At 35.5% G+C, this 20357-nt stretch overlaps 1 protein-coding gene across 4 annotated transcripts in view; it reads right to left on the reverse strand.

Annotated features, from left to right (window-relative positions):
- Positions 1–485: 485 nt before the first annotated feature.
- Positions 486–20357, reverse strand: part of pdlim5a (PDZ and LIM domain 5a) — a 59303-nt gene continuing 39431 nt past the window's right edge. For all 4 annotated transcript variants that reach the window (XM_008418501.3, XM_008418505.3, XM_008418503.3 and 1 more), the window contains 6 exons: positions 11512–11594; positions 8649–8850; positions 4822–5002; positions 3763–3883; positions 2377–2492; positions 486–2160 (listed from right to left, as the gene is read on the reverse strand). In XM_008418501.3, the coding sequence (XP_008416723.2) occupies positions 2071–2160; positions 2377–2492; positions 3763–3883; positions 4822–5002; positions 8649–8850; positions 11512–11594 (793 nt within the window). In that variant the 3' untranslated portion in view covers positions 486–2070. The remainder of the gene's footprint in view (positions 2161–2376; positions 2493–3762; positions 3884–4821; positions 5003–8648; positions 8851–11511; positions 11595–20357) is intronic.

The raw sequence follows: 20357 nt of genomic DNA on the forward strand, positions 1-20357 counted from the left end.
AATTCTATATTTTACACTATAATAGCAGTTTTATGTTTATCAGAAAAAAACAAGAAAACAGTATTACCGGACAAGGCCTTGGCTAGTTTTCTAAATAATCTTATAATAGCACTAAAGGTGGATATGATTAACAATTATTTTCTTCTTCCATGCTGACCACTTTCATCATAGTTCTGATCATTTTGCATATTTTTTGTATAGTTTTTATCTAGCTTTTCTTTGATTAAAAAAAGAAAAAGGGAAAAAAGGTCTTGACAAAAATTATTTCTTGTCAACAAATAACATGTTTTTGAATATTTTGTGTAGCTATTGGCCTTTGTTGACAATATTCAGAAACAAGTGAGCACAGAGTGCAGGCGCACAATCCAATGGTCTTGAATAAAGTGTTGGAGAGGTGCGTTGACAACTAACTCTGATTTAACGTGGTAAGACAGTTTCTCATATACACAAAGTAGAAATAGGAGCAAAAGAAACACACCCACTAGGAGGGTTAAACATCACAATTTATTAAACAACACAGGCACATTTAACTTATGTTCAAGCATATTTTGAGAGATAATAAAATGACATGTAAATACTTTTGTTAACACCGGTATTTTTATAATATGTATGCTACCTTTCTACACACAATCCAGTCTCCTCTTGGTCCGACAATGTAAAATCTTGTCCTTTTTACCTATTTGCATTATAATTTAGTACAAATCTAAAAGAAATATCCAGACAATTACATAGTCAAAGTAATTAAAAGCGTTCCCCTCTTTTCAACAAAAGAACAATAAAACACACACAATAAAACATCACAATTCACTGTGATGAATTGGATCTCAAAAAAATATTGGACCATCTGTCTTTATGGGGTGAAGTTGAAATATAAAATAATGAATAAAAACACAAACATTTTTCATTAATAAAAACACAATTCAAAAGAATGTATGTCCATCACTAAGGTGCACTTGCAATGATGTTGAGTATGAGAAAATATACTAAATAATTACTTGCCAGATTATTTACTTATGTCAGATGTTCATATTTATTTATTTATTTGGAAGTTTTTTGTCAATCAGCCATAATAAACAATGTTTCTAAAAACGTATTCTGTTACATATTTTTTCTGTTTGGAAACTTCAAGTGAGTTTTGGCAAACACCATGAAAACACAATAGAAAAGAAAGATACAATGATTATCTTAGATGCTTAGTTAAAATCTTTTATTAAAGTAACACATCCACATTTAGTTAATCTTAATACAAATACTAAGATTTTGAATACTATTTTGAAATAGTTTTGGATATAGGAACCTAAAAGAATACAAAGGTTAATGTAAGCTACTGATAATTTATTAAAATTTGCACAACTGTGAAAAGAAAATTAGATCTTAACATTACAAATAGCAAACATTAATGCTTTCATGAAAACTAATTGCTAATATTCTGTTGCAACAAATTCTCATGGCTTGGGTAAGAACATATATTTTACTTTTCTTTTCTTACAATTAAAATGAGTGATTTCTAATTGTTGGGGAAGATTCTACTCCGTGTCTGCAGACAAACCAGGGATGTCTTTTAGCTTCAAGGTTAAAATCAGGATTATGTAATGAATCAAGTTAGAATATTTTTGTGTAAGAAACTATGACTAACTGTGGTCTTACAAAAACGATTAACTATCACTACAACATCTTGTGTGTATAAGCACAATGAACTTATTTTATGGGGCGGTATAATCTACTTGCAGGCAAATAGTGCCATTTTATAGCATGATCAAGAAACTATGTTACCTTCAGTTGCTTTAAAAATGCTGTATATGTCAAACATGACTTGAAAGGATTTTGACTTCACAATTTGACGCCTTGAAATTGGGCCTCTGTCTCTTTAAGAAGCTCCAACTCTGACACTCCGCAGTGTCCTCCCACACCTCCGTTAAAGAGTTAAAATAAAACTAATCTGCTTAGTTACATTCTCAATTAACTTAGTCAAAGCCAAAATCCACTGGTAAATATAAGCCCTGTAGTCTCCTCAGTATTTCTGCATCCTTTGACAAGAGAGAGAATAGAGGCAGAGAGCCATCTGAAGCTTCATATCTTCACTGTGTGAGCATGTTTCTTGCAAAGTGGTTTGTCCTTTTTGGAGAAAAAGGTCTGACCCTCTAGAGAGGCACAGCACACCTGTGAAGAAACCATTAGACTTACACACAATTTGAAGCTGACCTGTAATCAGTTAACTGTTGCTTAAATAGAATAGCAAAACAGACACAATAGCAGGAACCTAAAACATTTTTAATATTAAAAGTCTCTAAATTGATACATGATTATGCTTCATCACACAATACGTATGTCTGTCAGATCTAGGACGCCAAGTGTGCGTGTATGATTTTCACTTACGACACAAACAAAGCAGGTGTCGTGCCAGTTGTAACCGAGTGCCTCCAGAAATTTGTCTCCAGCCTCAATAGGGAACTCGCAGCCATGGCAACCAGTCCCAAACAAACTGTAAAAGTCTGTTTTGCAAATAAGAAAAACAATTTTTTAAACAATCAGGTTTTATCTTCACACTAAACTACTCAGTAACATCATTCTCTCAGAGATTTTCAAAGGAAAAATGCCTAAACAATATGTAGCAGACAGCAAAAATAATAAACTAAATAACTTTACTCTTTAGCTTTGAATACAAAGCTAAAGAATAAACCTCTTCCATTTCAAATGAGGTAAACTTGTGCTTTTCTTCACATGACTGTTGGGTGTTTCTACTGTAGGATGACAAAATATCTCCAAGTCTAATCAGCCTAGTCAATGTGTCCAATCAGCGGATTGTACAGTCATTCAGTTCCCACACAGTGCCCTTCAGAAGCCTACAGGTAGTGAGCAACTGTGTCTCACATCAGACAACCACTGAAACATGGACCACATGTAACCCACACTTGTTCTAATTCGGCTTCCAAGTGGTATCCAGAGCTAATCATATCCACCAACCCACAGCAATGAGGATGTTAGCAGTGAAGCACCTACAGACTGAATTTAGGACTTTGGTTATTTTTAATTTGATTTTATCAACTTCCTTCTTTAAAAAAAGAGATGTCGGGCACCGGTTTTTAAAATATCAAAATAACTGAAAAAAGGGACTGATTTTGACGTTTTGACGAATTGTTATGGACTTGACTAATATGCGTTTGGTGTAAATTGATTTAAGTGTGGTCTTAAATCAATGTATAGGTCTTTGCAATGAATTAGCTATGAGTAAACAAGCTAAGTTAAATGTCAGAAACAGGGCATGCCCTGCACAACTTACTCAGTTTTCTCATGCAGAGTCATATGCATCACCTACAGTGACAGACAGTTTCATGTGGCTAAACGGTGTCAACATCTTTGCTGACAAAATAATTAATATCTCATGAATGAATAATCGGTGGACTAATTTTAACACCACTTATCAAGAAGCCTACATTTTAAACACACCCGTCTGTGTCTAATTAATCTATTAAATGTGATGGAGTTACTGAAATTAAGGTATTTTCAAAAAAATTGCATTGAATGGGTCTCCATATTTCTGTAAATACTCTGGATTTATTTTTGTGTAAAGTGAATTATTGATTTGATGTGAATCCACACTACATAAAAGGAACTGAATTAAGCATTACACTTACTGAAAATATTACTTGTAAATTATTACTTATAATAAGTAATAATTACTTATCATAAGTAAGTAATTATCATATTTATCTATGAACTTACATAAATATTAGCACAAACATCGACACCTTTTCTACTGACCTTGCTCACAATAAGGTTCCCCATCCTCCAGGTGAAAGGTGTTGTTCCTGATTGGCTGCTGACAGGCAGCACACATGAAGCAATAGATGTGCCATGTTTGTTTCAGGGCATTAATTACCTCCTAAACATAAAATGTAAAACACAGGTAATAGTCTTAGACATAACACAAAAGTGCATCCAGATTTGTATACTTACAAATGCTAGATAACCTGTCTTACTTTCTCAGTAAAGTGTTAGAGAAAAAGAATCAATTTCATAAATTAATCTCAGCAAGATAATAATTGACAGATCTCTTCAAAAGACGGTATTCTTTTTTAAAAGAAAAAGAAAAAAAAGCAGTCGCATGACCAGACTAAAAAAAAAATACTTCTTCAGTTTTTTTTTTCTTTTTTTCCCACCCTTAAATTGCTCGAACAAGAAAGTTGGTGGGCCAGAGTAAAACGAAGGATTAGAAGAACAGGAGTGAGAAAAACAGGTTAATAGGAAGCCATAAGCTAGTTGAAGATGTGTGAGAAATGGAGGGTTGGAAGGTTTGAGGCTAAAGAGGTTAGAACATGTGAGGGATAAATGTCAGAGCTGCTCAGAGAAATGCGATTTCAGCTTCTTGGCACTTTGGGTTCAAACCACACCTGCAGTCTTTAAGGCTTCTAAGGCTAATTCTCCTAACTTCAGAGCATACACTGCATTCCTGAGTTTCAGTCATGGTCACCATAGATATTTCAACTCAGGATAGAACCTTTTCATTTGTGGACTTTTGAAGGGGGACCAATTTTACATTTTAGAGGCTCTTTAAGTCTTTATTTTAAATTATGTAATAACGTTTGCCTACATAATCAATCCAACAAAGAGTGGTACAGAACCTCTGTGGCAAAAACAGCAAAGGACAGACCTGGTTGAAAGTGGAGGTTAACAGGACCTCCACGTCCATTTGAGATTGTCTCTGTTACAGCGTTCATTCACTATCAGAAAACTAGTATGCACATTGAGGTATCACGCATTTCTTTTTTCTTTTTCAAAGAACATATTATCTCCTTTTTATTTGTTCATATATCAACTCACCCCCAATATCTTGGCCTGGCAGCGGCTGCAGGTTGGTGCAAAGAACTCTTCATAGCAGTGTTCACAATACACATAGCCTTTTTCTTCCACAAAGCCTATGTCTGCCAGAGATGTACGGCAGTGGGCACAGTTAAATTCCTCCTTGTGCCAAGATTTTCCCATTGCAACCAAAAATGGTCCTCTGAAAAAAACAAAAAAAAAACAAAAAAACAATGAGATTAACTATAAAATGTTAAATTCTACTGCACAACCCTCTCAATTTCATACTACCCATGGTAAGAAAGTAAAAACCTTTCAAATGAAATAATCTTTTTTGCAGTGTCATAGTCACATAATGACATTTTGTTGTTCTTCAATAGAGAGCTTGAGGGATTTTCATGTTCTCTCACCATCCTTATCACTACAGGTGGTAGTAAGGTAAACTTGAGTCCCAGTGTTGTTCATGAAAGTGTTCATGAGTCGCACTCACTTTTTTGAGAACCTTGAACTAAACAACGTGAAGTGAGCACAGCTCAGAATTAAATAACAGCAGGAGATGGTACAGTTTTCTTCTTTTGGTACACAGAAAATAGTTGCTTCCAAAGGACATGCGTGCGTGTGTGTGTGCGCATGTCTATGTGTGTGTGTGTGTGTGTGTGACAGACTCGATACAGCTGGCAGGCTCATACAGACTGTGTTTGTAAGAACCCATTTTGATGTTGATCGCTTCTCCTCTAAACATAATTCAGAAAGTTCAGGTTGAAATGTTAAAGAATTAATGACAAAAATTGCTTTGCTTACATTTATTTTACACAGATTGCTAGTGGTGACATTAACTCCATGACTGATGGGCAAAGAAAAATACATGATTTACTTATTTCAGTTATTTTCACCACTTAATAAACGTGATTACATTCAAATCTAGATCTTTCTGCATGTATCCACCCATGAATATGCCTCAACAATAGAGTTCATTTTTTGTCTTTTTACACAAATTAGCAAGGGCTTCCACTAAATATGGAGGATGCTTTATGCAGTGCGGTACATCACAGCTGTACAGTTTCACTTAAGGTTCAGATTATTAACTAACTAATAAGCTGATTTAGTTCTTTACAACACCCTTTCAGCACACAGTTTAGAGAGCTGAAGCAGAGTAACCTGTACTCTGCTTCAGCTTACAAAGCACATTGGTCCTGTCCACTCTGATGATTAAGTAAAGTGAGGAAACATTGTAGCCCAATTCACTGAGAACAATAGGTGTGCTTATCTGAGCCTCGTCTGACAGCAGCCCAAGCTGACAGCTATTAGCATGTGGGCAACCTGATCCTGGGTACAACAGAGTATCAAGTGACTCCGTCACAGATAACATTCAGACCAGGCAGGGCAGCCATCGGAAAAGACAGAATGCATGCAGAAGAGACAAAGAGGAAGAGAGTTTATCATGATGTGCTGTAGGACAAACTTGACTTAAAGGCTGCATCTTCCTTTCAAGCCGAATTAAGGAAAGAATGTTCTGTGGTCCCATTTATGAAGCTGGTGTACGCACATAATTGGGCCTTACCGTGATGCGTGTCGTAAGGCCCTATGAAAAATAAACATGACGGGAAAATGCGCGGTCCCTTATGCGCACTCTGACCCAGGTGGACCGCATAAGCTCATTTTGTAGACAGGGGAAATGGCGACACTGATGGTGAGGTGGAGAATTGCAGCTACATTGCATCATGATACCCTCAGACCTTTAATTACATACCTGACTTTATCATAAGCATTTAAAAAAGCAGTGTGATATAGACTTGCGCTGATGAGCCATAGCTATTCAAAAGAACATTTCAAATAAACAAAAAAGGCCTTTAAGGCAGCCTCAAGCCTAAACCAAAGTCTGCACAATATATAAATATTCTTTCATCATCTAGCACCTCTGCTTTGCACCAGGATTAAAGAGTCGTGCTTTGAGCCAGGCCTAAATTTATCAGGTGCATGTTGGACTCAAATATAATCTGAGTCCAAATTAATGGAACTAATTTGTTTTCCATTTACATACACAATTCTGTTGTCATATGCCCTTATAGCAGTCTGGGTGTTGAAAAGTGTGCTGAACACATTTGGAAAGCCAGACATTGCAGCAATGTCTGGCTTTCCATACAGTGTAGGGAAATCTGACATATCGACTGGTGACGTTAACAATGGCATCCAGAATGGCAGTCATTACTGCGTTCAGCGCTGGTTGTGATATCCCAGACCTATGGATGACTTCAGAATTATGTTGTCAATTAAAGTGGGTTCAGGCAAAGAGTTAATTTATTTAACACTGGACCTAGTTCAGTACATAAATCTAAGAGAAACACTCTAGGGAGTTCAAAACTGCTTATAAGCCAGTCATCATTATGGGGCAGAAGATCTTGGTGATCTCTGAAAACATGTTCTCTCCTGATTCTCCCATTCACGTCTTCCAGCAGCGCAGATGCATCTATCACACAGTATTGCACAGGTGTCACAATGGTATTTAGATGATTACAGCAATCACTGTGATTGCCTCACACCTTCTCACAATTTATGCATGTGTGCTAAGTCAAATGTGATGATGAGAAATCACTTGAAAGGTTTATAATTGAAGTTGCCTCGAAGTTCATTTTGTTTTTTATGAAACATCCTCATGTATAGATATGGCTCACCATCATAAACATTTATTGCACTGCGTTTTTGGATAATTATGATAAAGTTGATCTATGGTTTAAGTTAAATGTCTGAGGAAATTACGATGCAGAGTGGCTTCAATTTCCCACCTCACCATCTGTGTCGGCCTTGTCTCCAAAACAAGCGTATGTGTGTCAGGCCTTTCTTTCATGGCCACACAATCCCAGATCAAGTTTGTTCATAGATCACAACTTTTGCATCTATGAAATTTCTGACCTGATTGGTGGTCCTTCTTCTAGTTCTGGATCTGATCTCTCCACCAGTTAGCATTGTTGTTTTTTTGTCACCTCAAATGTTTTTGCTGTTATGGCTATAGCATAACATAATGTGTGCAAGTTTCAGGCTCCGTTTTGTGCGTATGCCAGCTTTATAAACAAAATCCCTGGTCTTTTTTACCTTTTTCCTCCAAAAGTCCTTATAATGTGCTAATGAATATTTTTTGTTAGTATTTTGCATTCAAGTTACCAATTATGCCTCTCATCTTTAAAAAACAGGGAACACAGAATTACTACCAAGTGGTCTGAGCAGCATTTTTGGTGTTTTTTCTTTTTCTTTTTTTAGCAAATTATAAACCACACTAAAAATTAGAAGTGTAATTGAGTGTGGATGGGGATTTCTGCTCAGCAATGGCCGAAGGATCAGAATGACAGCATTTTAGGGAACATAATTTCTCAGAATTTCTCATTTGAAAAGTTGGAAAATTGGCATGGAAAAATTAGTGTCTACATAAAGATACAGTTAAGAAAATAGAGACAAAAGTATGGTTTTCCTCAAGCACTCTTAACTAATTTTGGAACAGCAACAGTGATATAAATGGCTATACAAAATAAGAAAACTTCACTAAAACATAGACAGTTTTAGCATTACAAAAAAATGTAATGGATTTGTATATTTTTGCTTTGAAAAGAGTAAAACCAGAGCCCATGGATGGACGGATGAATGGATATTACTCCCAGTGTTTGAGTGTTATTGGTGCAGTTGATGTTTTCTAGATAAAATTTTTGTGAAAATATTATTTTGCAATCAATGGCAAAAACTCAAATCTTACTAAGTTTTTTTTTTTTACTTATGAATACAAACATAAACCAGTTTTTAATCTTCTCTTCAATCTGTGAGCAAAACGTTTGATATTAGTTCCAACAGTAGCTTCTAACCTGATCACCATGTTGCAGTGGGCACACATGGGGGTTCGCATCCCAGCAGGAATGTGTTCTGCCATCTGGACCAGAGTGTCCTCATCTTTGGGGTGGGGTTGAGGCACTGGTCGGGCTGGAACAGGACCCCTGAGGACACTGGCACTTCCATTACCCTTCATTCCAAAAGATGGAGTGATCAAACCACTCTGTACTCTTTGTCCTAAAGGAGTTGGAGGAAAGCAGAGTAAAATGTTGCTTTGCTAAAGATAGAATATACAAATATATAGAATCCCCTGCAGAACTACTATAACACCTTAAACCTTTTCACATTTTGTCAAATTAAAGCCTTCATTTTCAATATATATTTTTTTGGAATTTATGTGGCAGACACAAAGTGCAAAACAAGTGAAAAGGAAAATGACAATTACAAAAAATAAAAGAAAAAGAGAATAGATGGAGGATTCTGCTCGTAAGTGACCAAAATCCTAAACATACACCACTAACTGGACTATAATGGTTCAGATCAAAGAAATTAATATGCAGTGGCGGACTGAGGGACTGACCCAGCTTTAACTGCCAGGGTAAAATTTTAATGAAAAATACATCCCTTTTTATATGTAAACAAACATAACTAAAATGGCATTTTTAGAATTGTTAATGTCTAAATGGGTGTGTAAATAATCTGCTACTGCAATAACAACAAAAACATTTGAAGTTACAAAAAACTGCAACAAGGTTAACTGGTGGAGAGATCAGACCCAGAAATAGAAGAAGGACCACCAAGCAGGTCAAAAATGTTACATTTGTTACCACACCTTCCTGGGAGAATTTTAATTTTTGCATCTCTCTAGTTTTCAGTGCCACTTTTACATTTTCTTGTTCACTTTTGCTCCATCTTTACAGCTACTACAGACTTATTTAATCTTACTTATGTTGTTATCAGTGAAAGGCGGGTAACGTTCCGCAGAGATAAAATGACAATCTTTTTATCTTCTTGCACTGCAAGGCCTCAAGGTGTCTAAAGCTTTGGCTGTATGTTTTATGTTTTTTGTGTGTGTGATTTGTAGGACATTTGACCTCTAACCTCTCTGACTTCACACTCAACAGGTGTTATGAAGGTGCACGCTGCTCGCTGACCACTGTTGTCGCAACCATAAATTAATCACATCCATCTTTAGAAACACACAGAATATTTTTATTTCTAACACATTCCTAAAGTTTATGTGCATGCACACATACAGCCAAAAGCACACAAAGTCACACATGGACCACCGAGACAGCCGCTAAAACACTAAAACTCGGGCACCTGGCTAAACATAGAGTTTAGCTTTTCATCTCCACAGTGCAGATGTTCAGATGTTTTTGTATGTGTGGTTTAAGGAAAGGTAACTTTTATCTTCCCACCATGCACATTGTGCGTTATAGCAAGGGTTGGCAGACAAAAACAAATATTGCTATAAAGCTGCTGCTGCACAGAGTGGCATGTTGGGTTCATCAGATCTTTACAAGAACCATTAGACCACTAGGTACTTGAAGTACAGCCACAAAAAATGACTTTTTGTCCAACCATCAATCCTTAAAATGTGGGGTTATGAAACATGTGACACTCAAGTTGATTTTGCTAGGAACAAAGACTCTACCATAATTATACTGCTAATTGTGGTAGATGATCTGTGATGCTGTCGGTTTGTTTGTCTGGGAAACGACTAAAAAGTATCATAAAGTTTATGAATTTCCATATTCAATAAAAATCTGGTGGACTCTACCAGTAAGCTGTAAATCTTTACCAGCAGGTCTTTTTTTAAAATCCAGTCAAATACTTTTTCCACATGAGCCTTAATAAATGCATATAATTCAAAAACTGTGTGGTGCTTTAACTGAGGTTGCCTTTATCTGATGTGTAAAGTCATTTGATGATAAAAAAAGAGACAAAAAACAAGACTACTGTAAAGGGGGCAAACACTTTCTCACATTTAGAAATAAATTATGTATACTCTATCAGTACAATAACAACGTAAAGGACAGAACATCAACTCTGACTACACTAGTTGAGGACTCAAAAAACATTCTTCAGCTTTACACAGCTTGCCTCCAAAACATTTTTTTCATTACTCCCAACAGGTTCTCTCTATAAATATTATCTTTCTGACAAAACAGAGCCACTGCATGTGGTATTGAGTAGGGTGCCAGAGGCCAATGTGGATTTTTTTAATGGCTTTCCACTGAGGAAAAACACGAGACAAACTGCAATGACCTATTTCATAACATATGTTGAGCGTCAGCTACGGAAAGTAAGGTCATTTTCCCCCTCGCAAATTGACTGTAACAACATTTGGTTTCACAACTGTAAAGCAGTTTCCCATTAGGCTAGAAGTGAGAGCCAAGAGTTTTTTTTGTGTGTATGTTTGCAAAGATGAAAACACTTTGTTTGTCTGGGAAAAAACTAAATTGTCTATATATACATAATTACAGAAGTTATATGAATGATCCATGCCATTTCTGTTAGGGATTTTATGTTGTTTAAATATGTTGATTACGTTGCCGTCTGTAAAAGTAACACAGGTACAGCTTACCTGGAATAGCTCTAACAGATTTGTCACAATAATTTATGCACCATTTAACAAATTTTATGTAGCCCTGACAGTAGGAGCAAAATAATGTATTAACAGCTAAAAGGAACATATTGTTTAAAATTCTACTCGGTAACTGGGCAACACACTTCTACACTCTAATATCAGGCCCATAAATCTGATTTTTGACAGGATGCAATAATGGCAGCTGGCAATATTTGCAACTGCTACTTACCGGCTTTGTGACAGAGTGAATAAGTGAATAACCATAAATTATAAGTCCATCTTATCTACATAAAAATGGTGTTTACCGTGGTTTGAAGCAGTTCCTTTCATCATAGTTTTTACAACAGCAGATTCATGGGAGTTAAGCTGTGACTCCTCATCCTCCTCACTGTGCAGAAACACAAAGAGAGAACACAATTTTTTAAAAACCACATTCTATGTTTTGTGATCAAATTGAGATTCCCACAATAATATGATTCTATCAATTCAAAATCCAAAATCTTTAAGTAAGTTGTCAAATAGTTTCCGGGATTTGCTTCATTGTTTACATATGCTAGAAAGACATGAAAATTAAAGGTTCATGTAGAATCTCAGACATTTTACTCTCTAAAATGATACATCATAAAGCTGATAGCTAAAACAGAGAGCTGTATTCAAAACACTGCAGTTCCTAACTACCTGATGACTATTGTATTAACCAATGTTTCCTATGTGGCTAATTTTAAGCAAACGTTTGTTCTGCTGGTATGTTAATAAACATGTTAGGAAAAAGTTTATGTAATTCTGATAATACATTATGCCATTTAAAAATGGACCCAAAACATGCATGAACAGGAAACTAAATGTCTTACAATGCCTCATCATTAGAGACAAACTTTGTTCAAATGTCAGATGTTAAGAAGGAGAGAAAACAATATTCCTATGATGGACTGCAGATACAAACAAAATCTGTTTTACTTTATTTGAAAGAATGAAAAAAAACCTCACTTTGCAGTTTAATAGACGGCAGACAACTGAAAAGCTGACTGACGACACATAGTTTTGTTCTAAGTTGATATGATTTCCAAAAACTAGCTAAAGAAAAGGTCCAAGAATCTGTTTGAGGACCACAAGGGTCCCAGTTCAGCTCTCTATACAAAATTAATAAAATAAGCAAATATGTGGTAAATAACTGTAGGGTTTAAGATATTGCTTTTACGAGTTCTATAATTAACAAATATTCAAATATTCCCTCTTAAGATAAAGAAAAATATAGTCTGACCTTGAAGAACTTATGCATCAAGGGCCATCCTTATTGGATGGGTAATTCTGTTAGACCTACATGTGAGGAATGAGCTGTTTTCGCCCACAAAAGGTGTTTCTCTGCCACTCTGTCTGTCTTTGTGGTTAATTAAATTATGTTCAGTTCTTAGTAAAGTGCTGGTCACACGTTTTGGGAATAAATGTTTCTTTTATTTTAGTAGCACAAACACAAAATGTTAAATAACAGCAAAATAAAACTGAATTTTTTCAAAAGGAAAAAAAAAATCTAATTTTAAGAAATAATTTCAAACAAAAAATTAATCATAGCAATTATTGATTTCCCAAATACTTCTTTCCTAATATAAGTGACTGAAGCCTTTTTTTTATTATTGTTGTCTTTATTTATCTATTGTTGTATGTTCATTGGAGTCTCTGTAAACTTCATAAAACACACAATGTCTGTTTCCATGGGGTATAAATATAACATGACACAAAGTCCCATTTGTTTTAGCTACTGGCTTTTAGGCTGGACAAGGCCCCACTTTCATCTTTCCACCATCCAGACTGTGCAGGATTGCAAAGGGTGGGAGACATAATAAAACCTCCAAAGATCACTATAAAACTGCTGCTGCAAAGGGTGGCATCTTGGGTTCATCAAATCTTTATAAGAACCATTAGACTCTGGTTCTTGAAGTACAGCCACAAAAAATGCCTTTTTCTCCAACCACCATAAATATAAAAATATGGAGTTATGAACATGTAGCAGTCCATGTGATTTTACTAAAAACAAAGAATTAAAATGTGGATGGGAACCAAATATCCACAGCTCATCATAGTAGATGATCTGTGATGTTATTGCTTAGTACGTCTTGGAAAAACACAAATTGTAAGTTTTTGAATTGTCATATTTGCATAGACATCTGGTGGACTCTTCTGGTAAACTGTAAATGAGTCATCGCTGGATCTTTTTTCAATCTAGTCAGCTGCAATCTGTTTGCCACATTACAAAGTAAACATTAAAAGCCTTGAGAATACATTCCTTTTGTGACCACACAAATTATACCATCTCTTATCTTTTGTTTGTCTTTTATGCACATTCCTCCATTTATTTTTGTTTGCAACTTAACATTTCATGCATATATAATAGATAGCAGTTTAACTATTTCCACACCAAAGTGCCGTTTTATGACACGGTTTTTATTCTAGTTCTGTCCTTCTTTAGTTGAACCATTCTGTGAGCTCTCTCGCACTCTGCCAGTGAAATCGTTTGACCAACAACAACAGACAAAGAGGAGGGCCTTATAGACCGAATATACTTTTACAACATGTGTCACGCAGAAGATGAGAAGAGTTCAAACACAAAGCAGGGTAACATATGCTCCTTCATTTATGTTATATGTAAGCCTTATATTACAAAACAATGTCTATATCCCTTTGACACAATTTGAAATATGCGCATGTCTATCTACATGCGTATATTTTCGAATGCCAGCACACTAGCTTGGGTGGGCTAACAGACTCTCTCCAGACACATTGCAGCCATAACACATAACTGCGGTCGATGCCAACAGTTGGATCACCACAACCTTTTCCCCTCGTGTCTGATTATTAGGGAACTCATGGCAGACAAATGTTATGGCAACTGCAGTCATAGTTACACTGAGTTGTGTCTGAATGTTTGTGTGAGTGAGACAGAAATAGTAAAGGAGAAAATACCAAGAGTGATGGAGTCAAAATAACCAAGATTACACTAGTTGAATTGAGAGCAAAGTGGAACAAAGAAATTAATTGTTTCAAAGACACTTTGACGTCCAAATCATTCATGTATTTTTTTGCTTTTGTGCATTGTGACCCAAACCTGGATAAAGCAGAAGCTAATGAAAGGACGGATGGATTTTCAAATGCTCATCTTTGAAAGAGCAAGACTTTTATTTTGAAGGTCACACACCATAACTTTCTTTTTAATCACTGGTTCAAATCTACTTGGAATTTAGAACACAGTGCTGCAATGATCTCACCTATGAGACATTGATCATTTATTTAGAAGTGCAGCTGTAAACTTTATTTTGGAGGTACAGATTCTTCTCCTGAAATCTGGTTTAGTTTAGTTAGGACTTTGCATGTACTCTTGCATAATTTAAAGATAATTTGTCAGTTATATTTTGAAAATTATCGTTAAAGCATTTATTTAAAGCATTAAAAAATATGTTTTATTTGAGGCCTGCACAGTAGATGAGTTGATAGCTCCATTGCCTTGCAGCAAGAATGTCCTTCAAATCCAGGCCAAAGATCTTTCTGCATGTAGTTTGATGTTCTTCCCATGCATGCATATGTTCTGGTTCCTCCCACAGTCCAAAAGTATATGTGTTAGATTAACTGGTTGCTCTAAATATTTCTTAGGTGTTAATGTGTGTGTGAATGTTAATGTGTGTGTGCACGTTAATGTGCATGTCCATGTGTGTGTGCATGGCTCTAAATATTTCTTAGGTGTTAATGTGTGTGCATGGTTGTTTGTTTTGTATATCTTTGTTTCCCTGCGATGGACTGGCGATCTGTCCACTGTGTACCCTGCTTACCACTAACTGCTTGCTGAATTTATGAAACAGTCCAGTTTATCAAAGTTTGTTGAGTATTTATATGAATGTGAAAAATATACATTAACAGATGCAAAAGAAGCATTTGTAAGATAATTTCAAGCTGACTTTTAATGTAATATTCAGTTACTTACAAACCAATATATCTATGCATTAGAATTGAATGTAAATATAGCCAAATTTAACCATCCTAAATGTAGGAGTTAAAATTTATATTTAAAACAATGTCAAGCTTTGAGATATAATCAAATATTTTAAAGCAGAATCTAATCTTTGAACATGTGAGCCCTAACTAATAAAATATGTCAGAGTTATCTGATCAAAATATGCTGTGGTGGGTAAATGAGTTACAGTGCAATGACATGAATTATGACAAATGCACCAAGATGACTGTTGTGTTAGCATTGATTTCCGCTAATCAGTCTATAGGCAGCACAATCCTAGTCTAAGTAGTCAGCCATTGGAAGGAGACAATCGGACTGCACAACATATCTTTCCATTTACATTATGAGCCCAATTATTTTGTGTTCTATGTGTCTGGGAACAGAGGCCAATGAATCTACATCACACCAAATTCTACTGTATGCACCGTATGCAGCTAATTTTCTTTTACTGTATGGAGCCAACTAATTTTTTTCCTCTGTATTTTGATACAACTTAAAATCACCACCAACATCCACTTTTTAAGCTACAGCTAGCAGCACTTAATGGTCTGTAATATTGCATTTGAAAATCCTTTGATGTCTCTCCTTTGGCCTTGCGATCTCTCAGGTGTGAAACAGATGCTCTGGACCTCATTTTCTTTGAAGCCTTGATAATCTTCTTAGTAGTCATGGTATAATTGACCCTTTTCATTACTAGGATGTTTTAAATAAAATTCTAAAGGAGATGAATGTGTAAAAAAGCACCTCATTCCCACTGTTAAATACAGTGAAGGATAAAGTAAATTTGCAACAGAAGGAACCAAATATTGTAAACTTCAACATTTTTCTTGGGGCGATTGACAGATTTCCATTTAAACTTTGGCACAAGAAACAACAAAAATATCAACCAACCAAACTTACATCTGTTTTAACTTACGTCACAGCTCTATCTGAATGAAAATACAGTATTAATGGGCATCAACTCATCAAGTATAATGTTCTTGTAGGGAAAAAAAACCCTCATCCCCAACAAGCCATAATAACTAAAATATTATTAAAGGATCTATTTATTCAGTCCTCCCCAACATTTTAACGACCTCCATTCCCATTAGTCACATTGAGTGGTTAATGACATGTGACAAATAGGACAGGAAATAAGATGTTCCTCAGTTCATCATTCATTAGAACTCATTACATGACAGCACATTAATATTCTCCTCCAATCAGGCAAATTACATCTGAAATTGAATGTGTTTTACATGGAAGGGATGTTTATTTCGGGTTTGATTGTACTCAATTAATGCTGACCATCTGGATTCACTGGGCCACATATGAATCCTGTCAACAGCAAGGGATAATTAAAGAGGAAGTCGAGGAAAGTGAGCCGAACAGATTTGTTGGCCATTGTCGTTTTGTTTTGCGACCCACTGCGTTCAAAGCAGCATACAACAACTCCACTACTCCAAAAGCTGCCGAACGGTGACCTTTGTTGGAAACTTTAACGAGGGAAAACAGAGCAGATTTCATGTCATGTTATTTACATAATGTATAATAACATGTGCATCGTAGGTCTAAGAAGAACTTGTTTCATGCATCACATAAAAGTGTGGGTTTCATTCGAGCATTGGACAAATGTTTCATTAACACAGCTGACTGCTGTCCAGCAGATCTCTCTGCCACACAACAGATGGTCTATAGTTTAGCAGCGTGATATTCTCTGGATGAAACTCAGGCCTCACATGCACACTATACTATCCATGTGTGGAGATTCACACTCATACTATGACAAAGTCATCCATTTATTTATACAGACACCCATTCCAACAGACACATGCAGACCTTTTATTGCTTCATGGCCTGGGTGTCCAGTTGTTTCCACCGACTGATGACTGATCTCTCTGAGATGCTGCCAAGTTGTTTTACAGCGACCACAGAATGTTATAGTAGCAATGAACTGTCGCCACACAGACACATGTCCAGTGTCTTGTGGTGCTGGCTTGGTTTGAATAAACATGGTCTTTTCACTGTCATGGATGGCATGTTCAGTGCTATTATTTGTGCTGTTGGATAAATATAGGCGCTCAACTTAACAGCTTTCCGGATATGTATGAAAGTAGTTAAGGTATTTTATGTAAAGGGAAAAAAAATAGCCCTGCATTTAAACTTAATGAAGTGTCTTATAAAAACAATGAGAAGTTAATAATCAAAGGCTAATACCATCGAAAATATCAACACTTTATTGGTCATTCAAAACTATGCATTTGCAACATACTGTTTCATTTACTCTATTTTTTCAAAAAAGAAGGAATTTATCATGACAAGTTAACTGATTAATTAAATCTGTCAAAAAAAGTATGAATAGATAAACAAATAAATAAATGAAACCAGACCACCATGCTCAGATTAAAACCTGGGCTGCAAAAACACCCAACTGCAATATTATTGCAATTATCCCAGCTATTTCCTTGATCTTCTTTTTGTTTTCTATCTTGACAATTTCCCAAATATTTTGTACGTTTTTTCATGTATCCAAAATTAGCGTAAGATTTAGGCATCAGTGGCAGTGAAAGCCCTTCCATCTGGAACAATACATTATATGGATGCCTAGCTATATTTGAGTTTTCCCCAAAAATGTAATAACTTAAAAAAAACTGCGTCAAAGAACACCCTTGCGACTGCAAAATCTTGAACAGTTAGTGAGAGTCTGATTTGATATTTTGCACTGCTCTTCATGAAACTATTCTCATTTTCATGCTACTTAATATGAATGCACAAAATATGTCAAACGTAGGCTTTAAAGAATAAATAAGTGACTTTTCACATTTCTTTTATGTTTCACATACACAAAAACAATTTAAGAAATATAAATTATAAATGTAGAGGAAGGATATTTTTTCTAATTTTTAATTGAGAAATTTGGTGAAAAGTTCTAGTGAACCAGTTAGCTAGTTGGATTTTCATACATCTGGTAATAATTAAAAAAAAAAACATAGCAAAAAGGAGAAAAGCTTAAGTGACTTAGGAATTGGCCTTATTAATCTCAATGGGATTTATAATGTATTAACTAATACAGTGAAGGAAAGAATAAGCTGTTGACAAGGAACACTCTGAAAAACTGATGATTGTTTCAAAGTGAAAGCCACATTAACAGTGCAGTGAATTGGCATACTTTATTTACTATGAACAGAGCTCATGTGTTGGACAGGTCATGTGGGGGAACTGGAGGCATATAGGAGGGAGCAGAAGGCAAGTCTGGGTAAAATCACCATCGTGAATATTACTGTTTTCACAGCATGCAAAAAAAAAAAAAAAAGAAATCAACAGTATGACTTAGTCAGGTTTGAATAAAAAAAAAAAAGACAAGTTAGAGAATGACTACAACTGAGAAAAATATTTTAATCAATGTAAAACGTTTATTATTTTGTAAATAATGTGTTTTTGTGCAGGACCCATGTCAGTGTAAAACAATTATCTTTACCAGTTTCTCACTGAGCATTAAAAATGATGGTTGCCACCGTCATAGCCATTGTAAACTCAAACATTTTAACATGTATGCCTCCATCTAGTGGTAAACAAAGAAAACTGCTGATCTGAGTTATAAAAAAAGAAATGAAGGTGGAAAATTATTTTATTATCAAAATATTCCAGGGCGAGCAGATTACAGCAGTGGTAACCTCTGGATTACCAGCTGGTGAAGCACCTAGTCAAATGAAAATGACTTAATTATTATTAATCACCTAATGTCTGATTTTGAGCTTCAAGAAAGAGCTACATTTGGAAAAACACTTTAACATTTTGTCAGATGAAAAACAGACCAAACGTTTTCAAAACCGAGGGGCCCTTAAGATGCAGCCCATTCAAAATATTCTGCAAGTTTATTGGCTGTATGTGTCATACTGCTGTTTTGACTAGATCACTTTTGATCTGTGATCTGGCTTTTCATTTCAACTTACTGAAATGAAAAGCCTTGGAAAAAAGGCTTTTCATCTCAATAAGTTATTTTCTTTGTTAAAATAAAGTATACTTACACACAATATGACCTTTACTACTCATTCCTACTGTTTGACTTATTTCATGAAACAATTAAAAATGTCTTTGATGTTTTAGACTTTTCTGTGCTTCTACAGAAAACATTTAAAGGCATCACGATCACAAATGAGAGTAAGCTACAAAATTTATTGCTAAAGAAGCCGGTGGTTTAGAGTGGTTTATCCAAATAAATGAATGGAAAGTTGAGTGGAAGAAAAACTGTGGTCGAAAAAGCAACAGTTACAATTGCAGTCTTGAGGGGACTGTGAAACCAAGCACATTCCAGTGTTTTCTTGGAAATTAACAGGATAAAACTTAGAACAGGAGCTTGTGTTTCAAAACTTACCAGACTGAGGCTTATCCAGGGCTAAAACGATTGCATTCCTTGTGCTAAGTCCCAACTGGCCCCTGTCCTTCACTTTGAAAATGTATGGAGGAAGAGGAATATGCCAAGCATCGGACCCGACAACGCAGACAAACATAAGGCTTCTATCAAAGCCACCTGTGCTTTATTGACACCTCAAAAGAGCCACAAGACATTTACTTAGTACATAAAGTAAATAGATGTACTCTTCTGAAGGCCATCCTTTGTATTTTAAACTGGTTTAATGGTCATATACAATCTTCTGAAACACTCAATTTTAGGTTTCAATTAGCTTTAAACCATAATCATCAAAATTAACAGAAATAAACACATCGAATGTATCATTCTGTGTGATAAATCTGGAATTGAATTACTGAAATAAAAGTATTTTTCAATGACCATTCTGATTCACTGAGATGCGACTGCAGATGGTCTAAAAGGCTTGTGTTGTTTAAGGCAGTGGGTTGGCAGTAAAGTTATTGTTTTATGCAGATTTACGTGCTGCTCATCCATAAGAGTGAGCAAGGAGTCGACAGAGTGAAGAGGTGTGGTTCAAAGTTTATAATAAACTTTATTACATAAATTCATTGTGAGCACTCTGCTTTATTTCGCACACCCATCAAACAAAAGAAAAAATAAACAATGAGTGTTCAAAGACTATAGATTTGTGCAATATGAATTGTTTAGCTACTACAGGATTTTATTCTTCAGGATAAAATTACAGACGTTTTCCCTTGCAACTTTATTTTAGAATTGGTGACACATCTTTTAACAGTCCA

Source organism: Poecilia reticulata, chromosome 9 (genome assembly GCF_904066995.2).
Source record: "Poecilia reticulata chromosome 9, P_reticulata-male-v2, whole genome shotgun sequence".
NCBI lineage: Eukaryota > Metazoa > Chordata > Actinopteri > Cyprinodontiformes > Poeciliidae > Poecilia > Poecilia reticulata.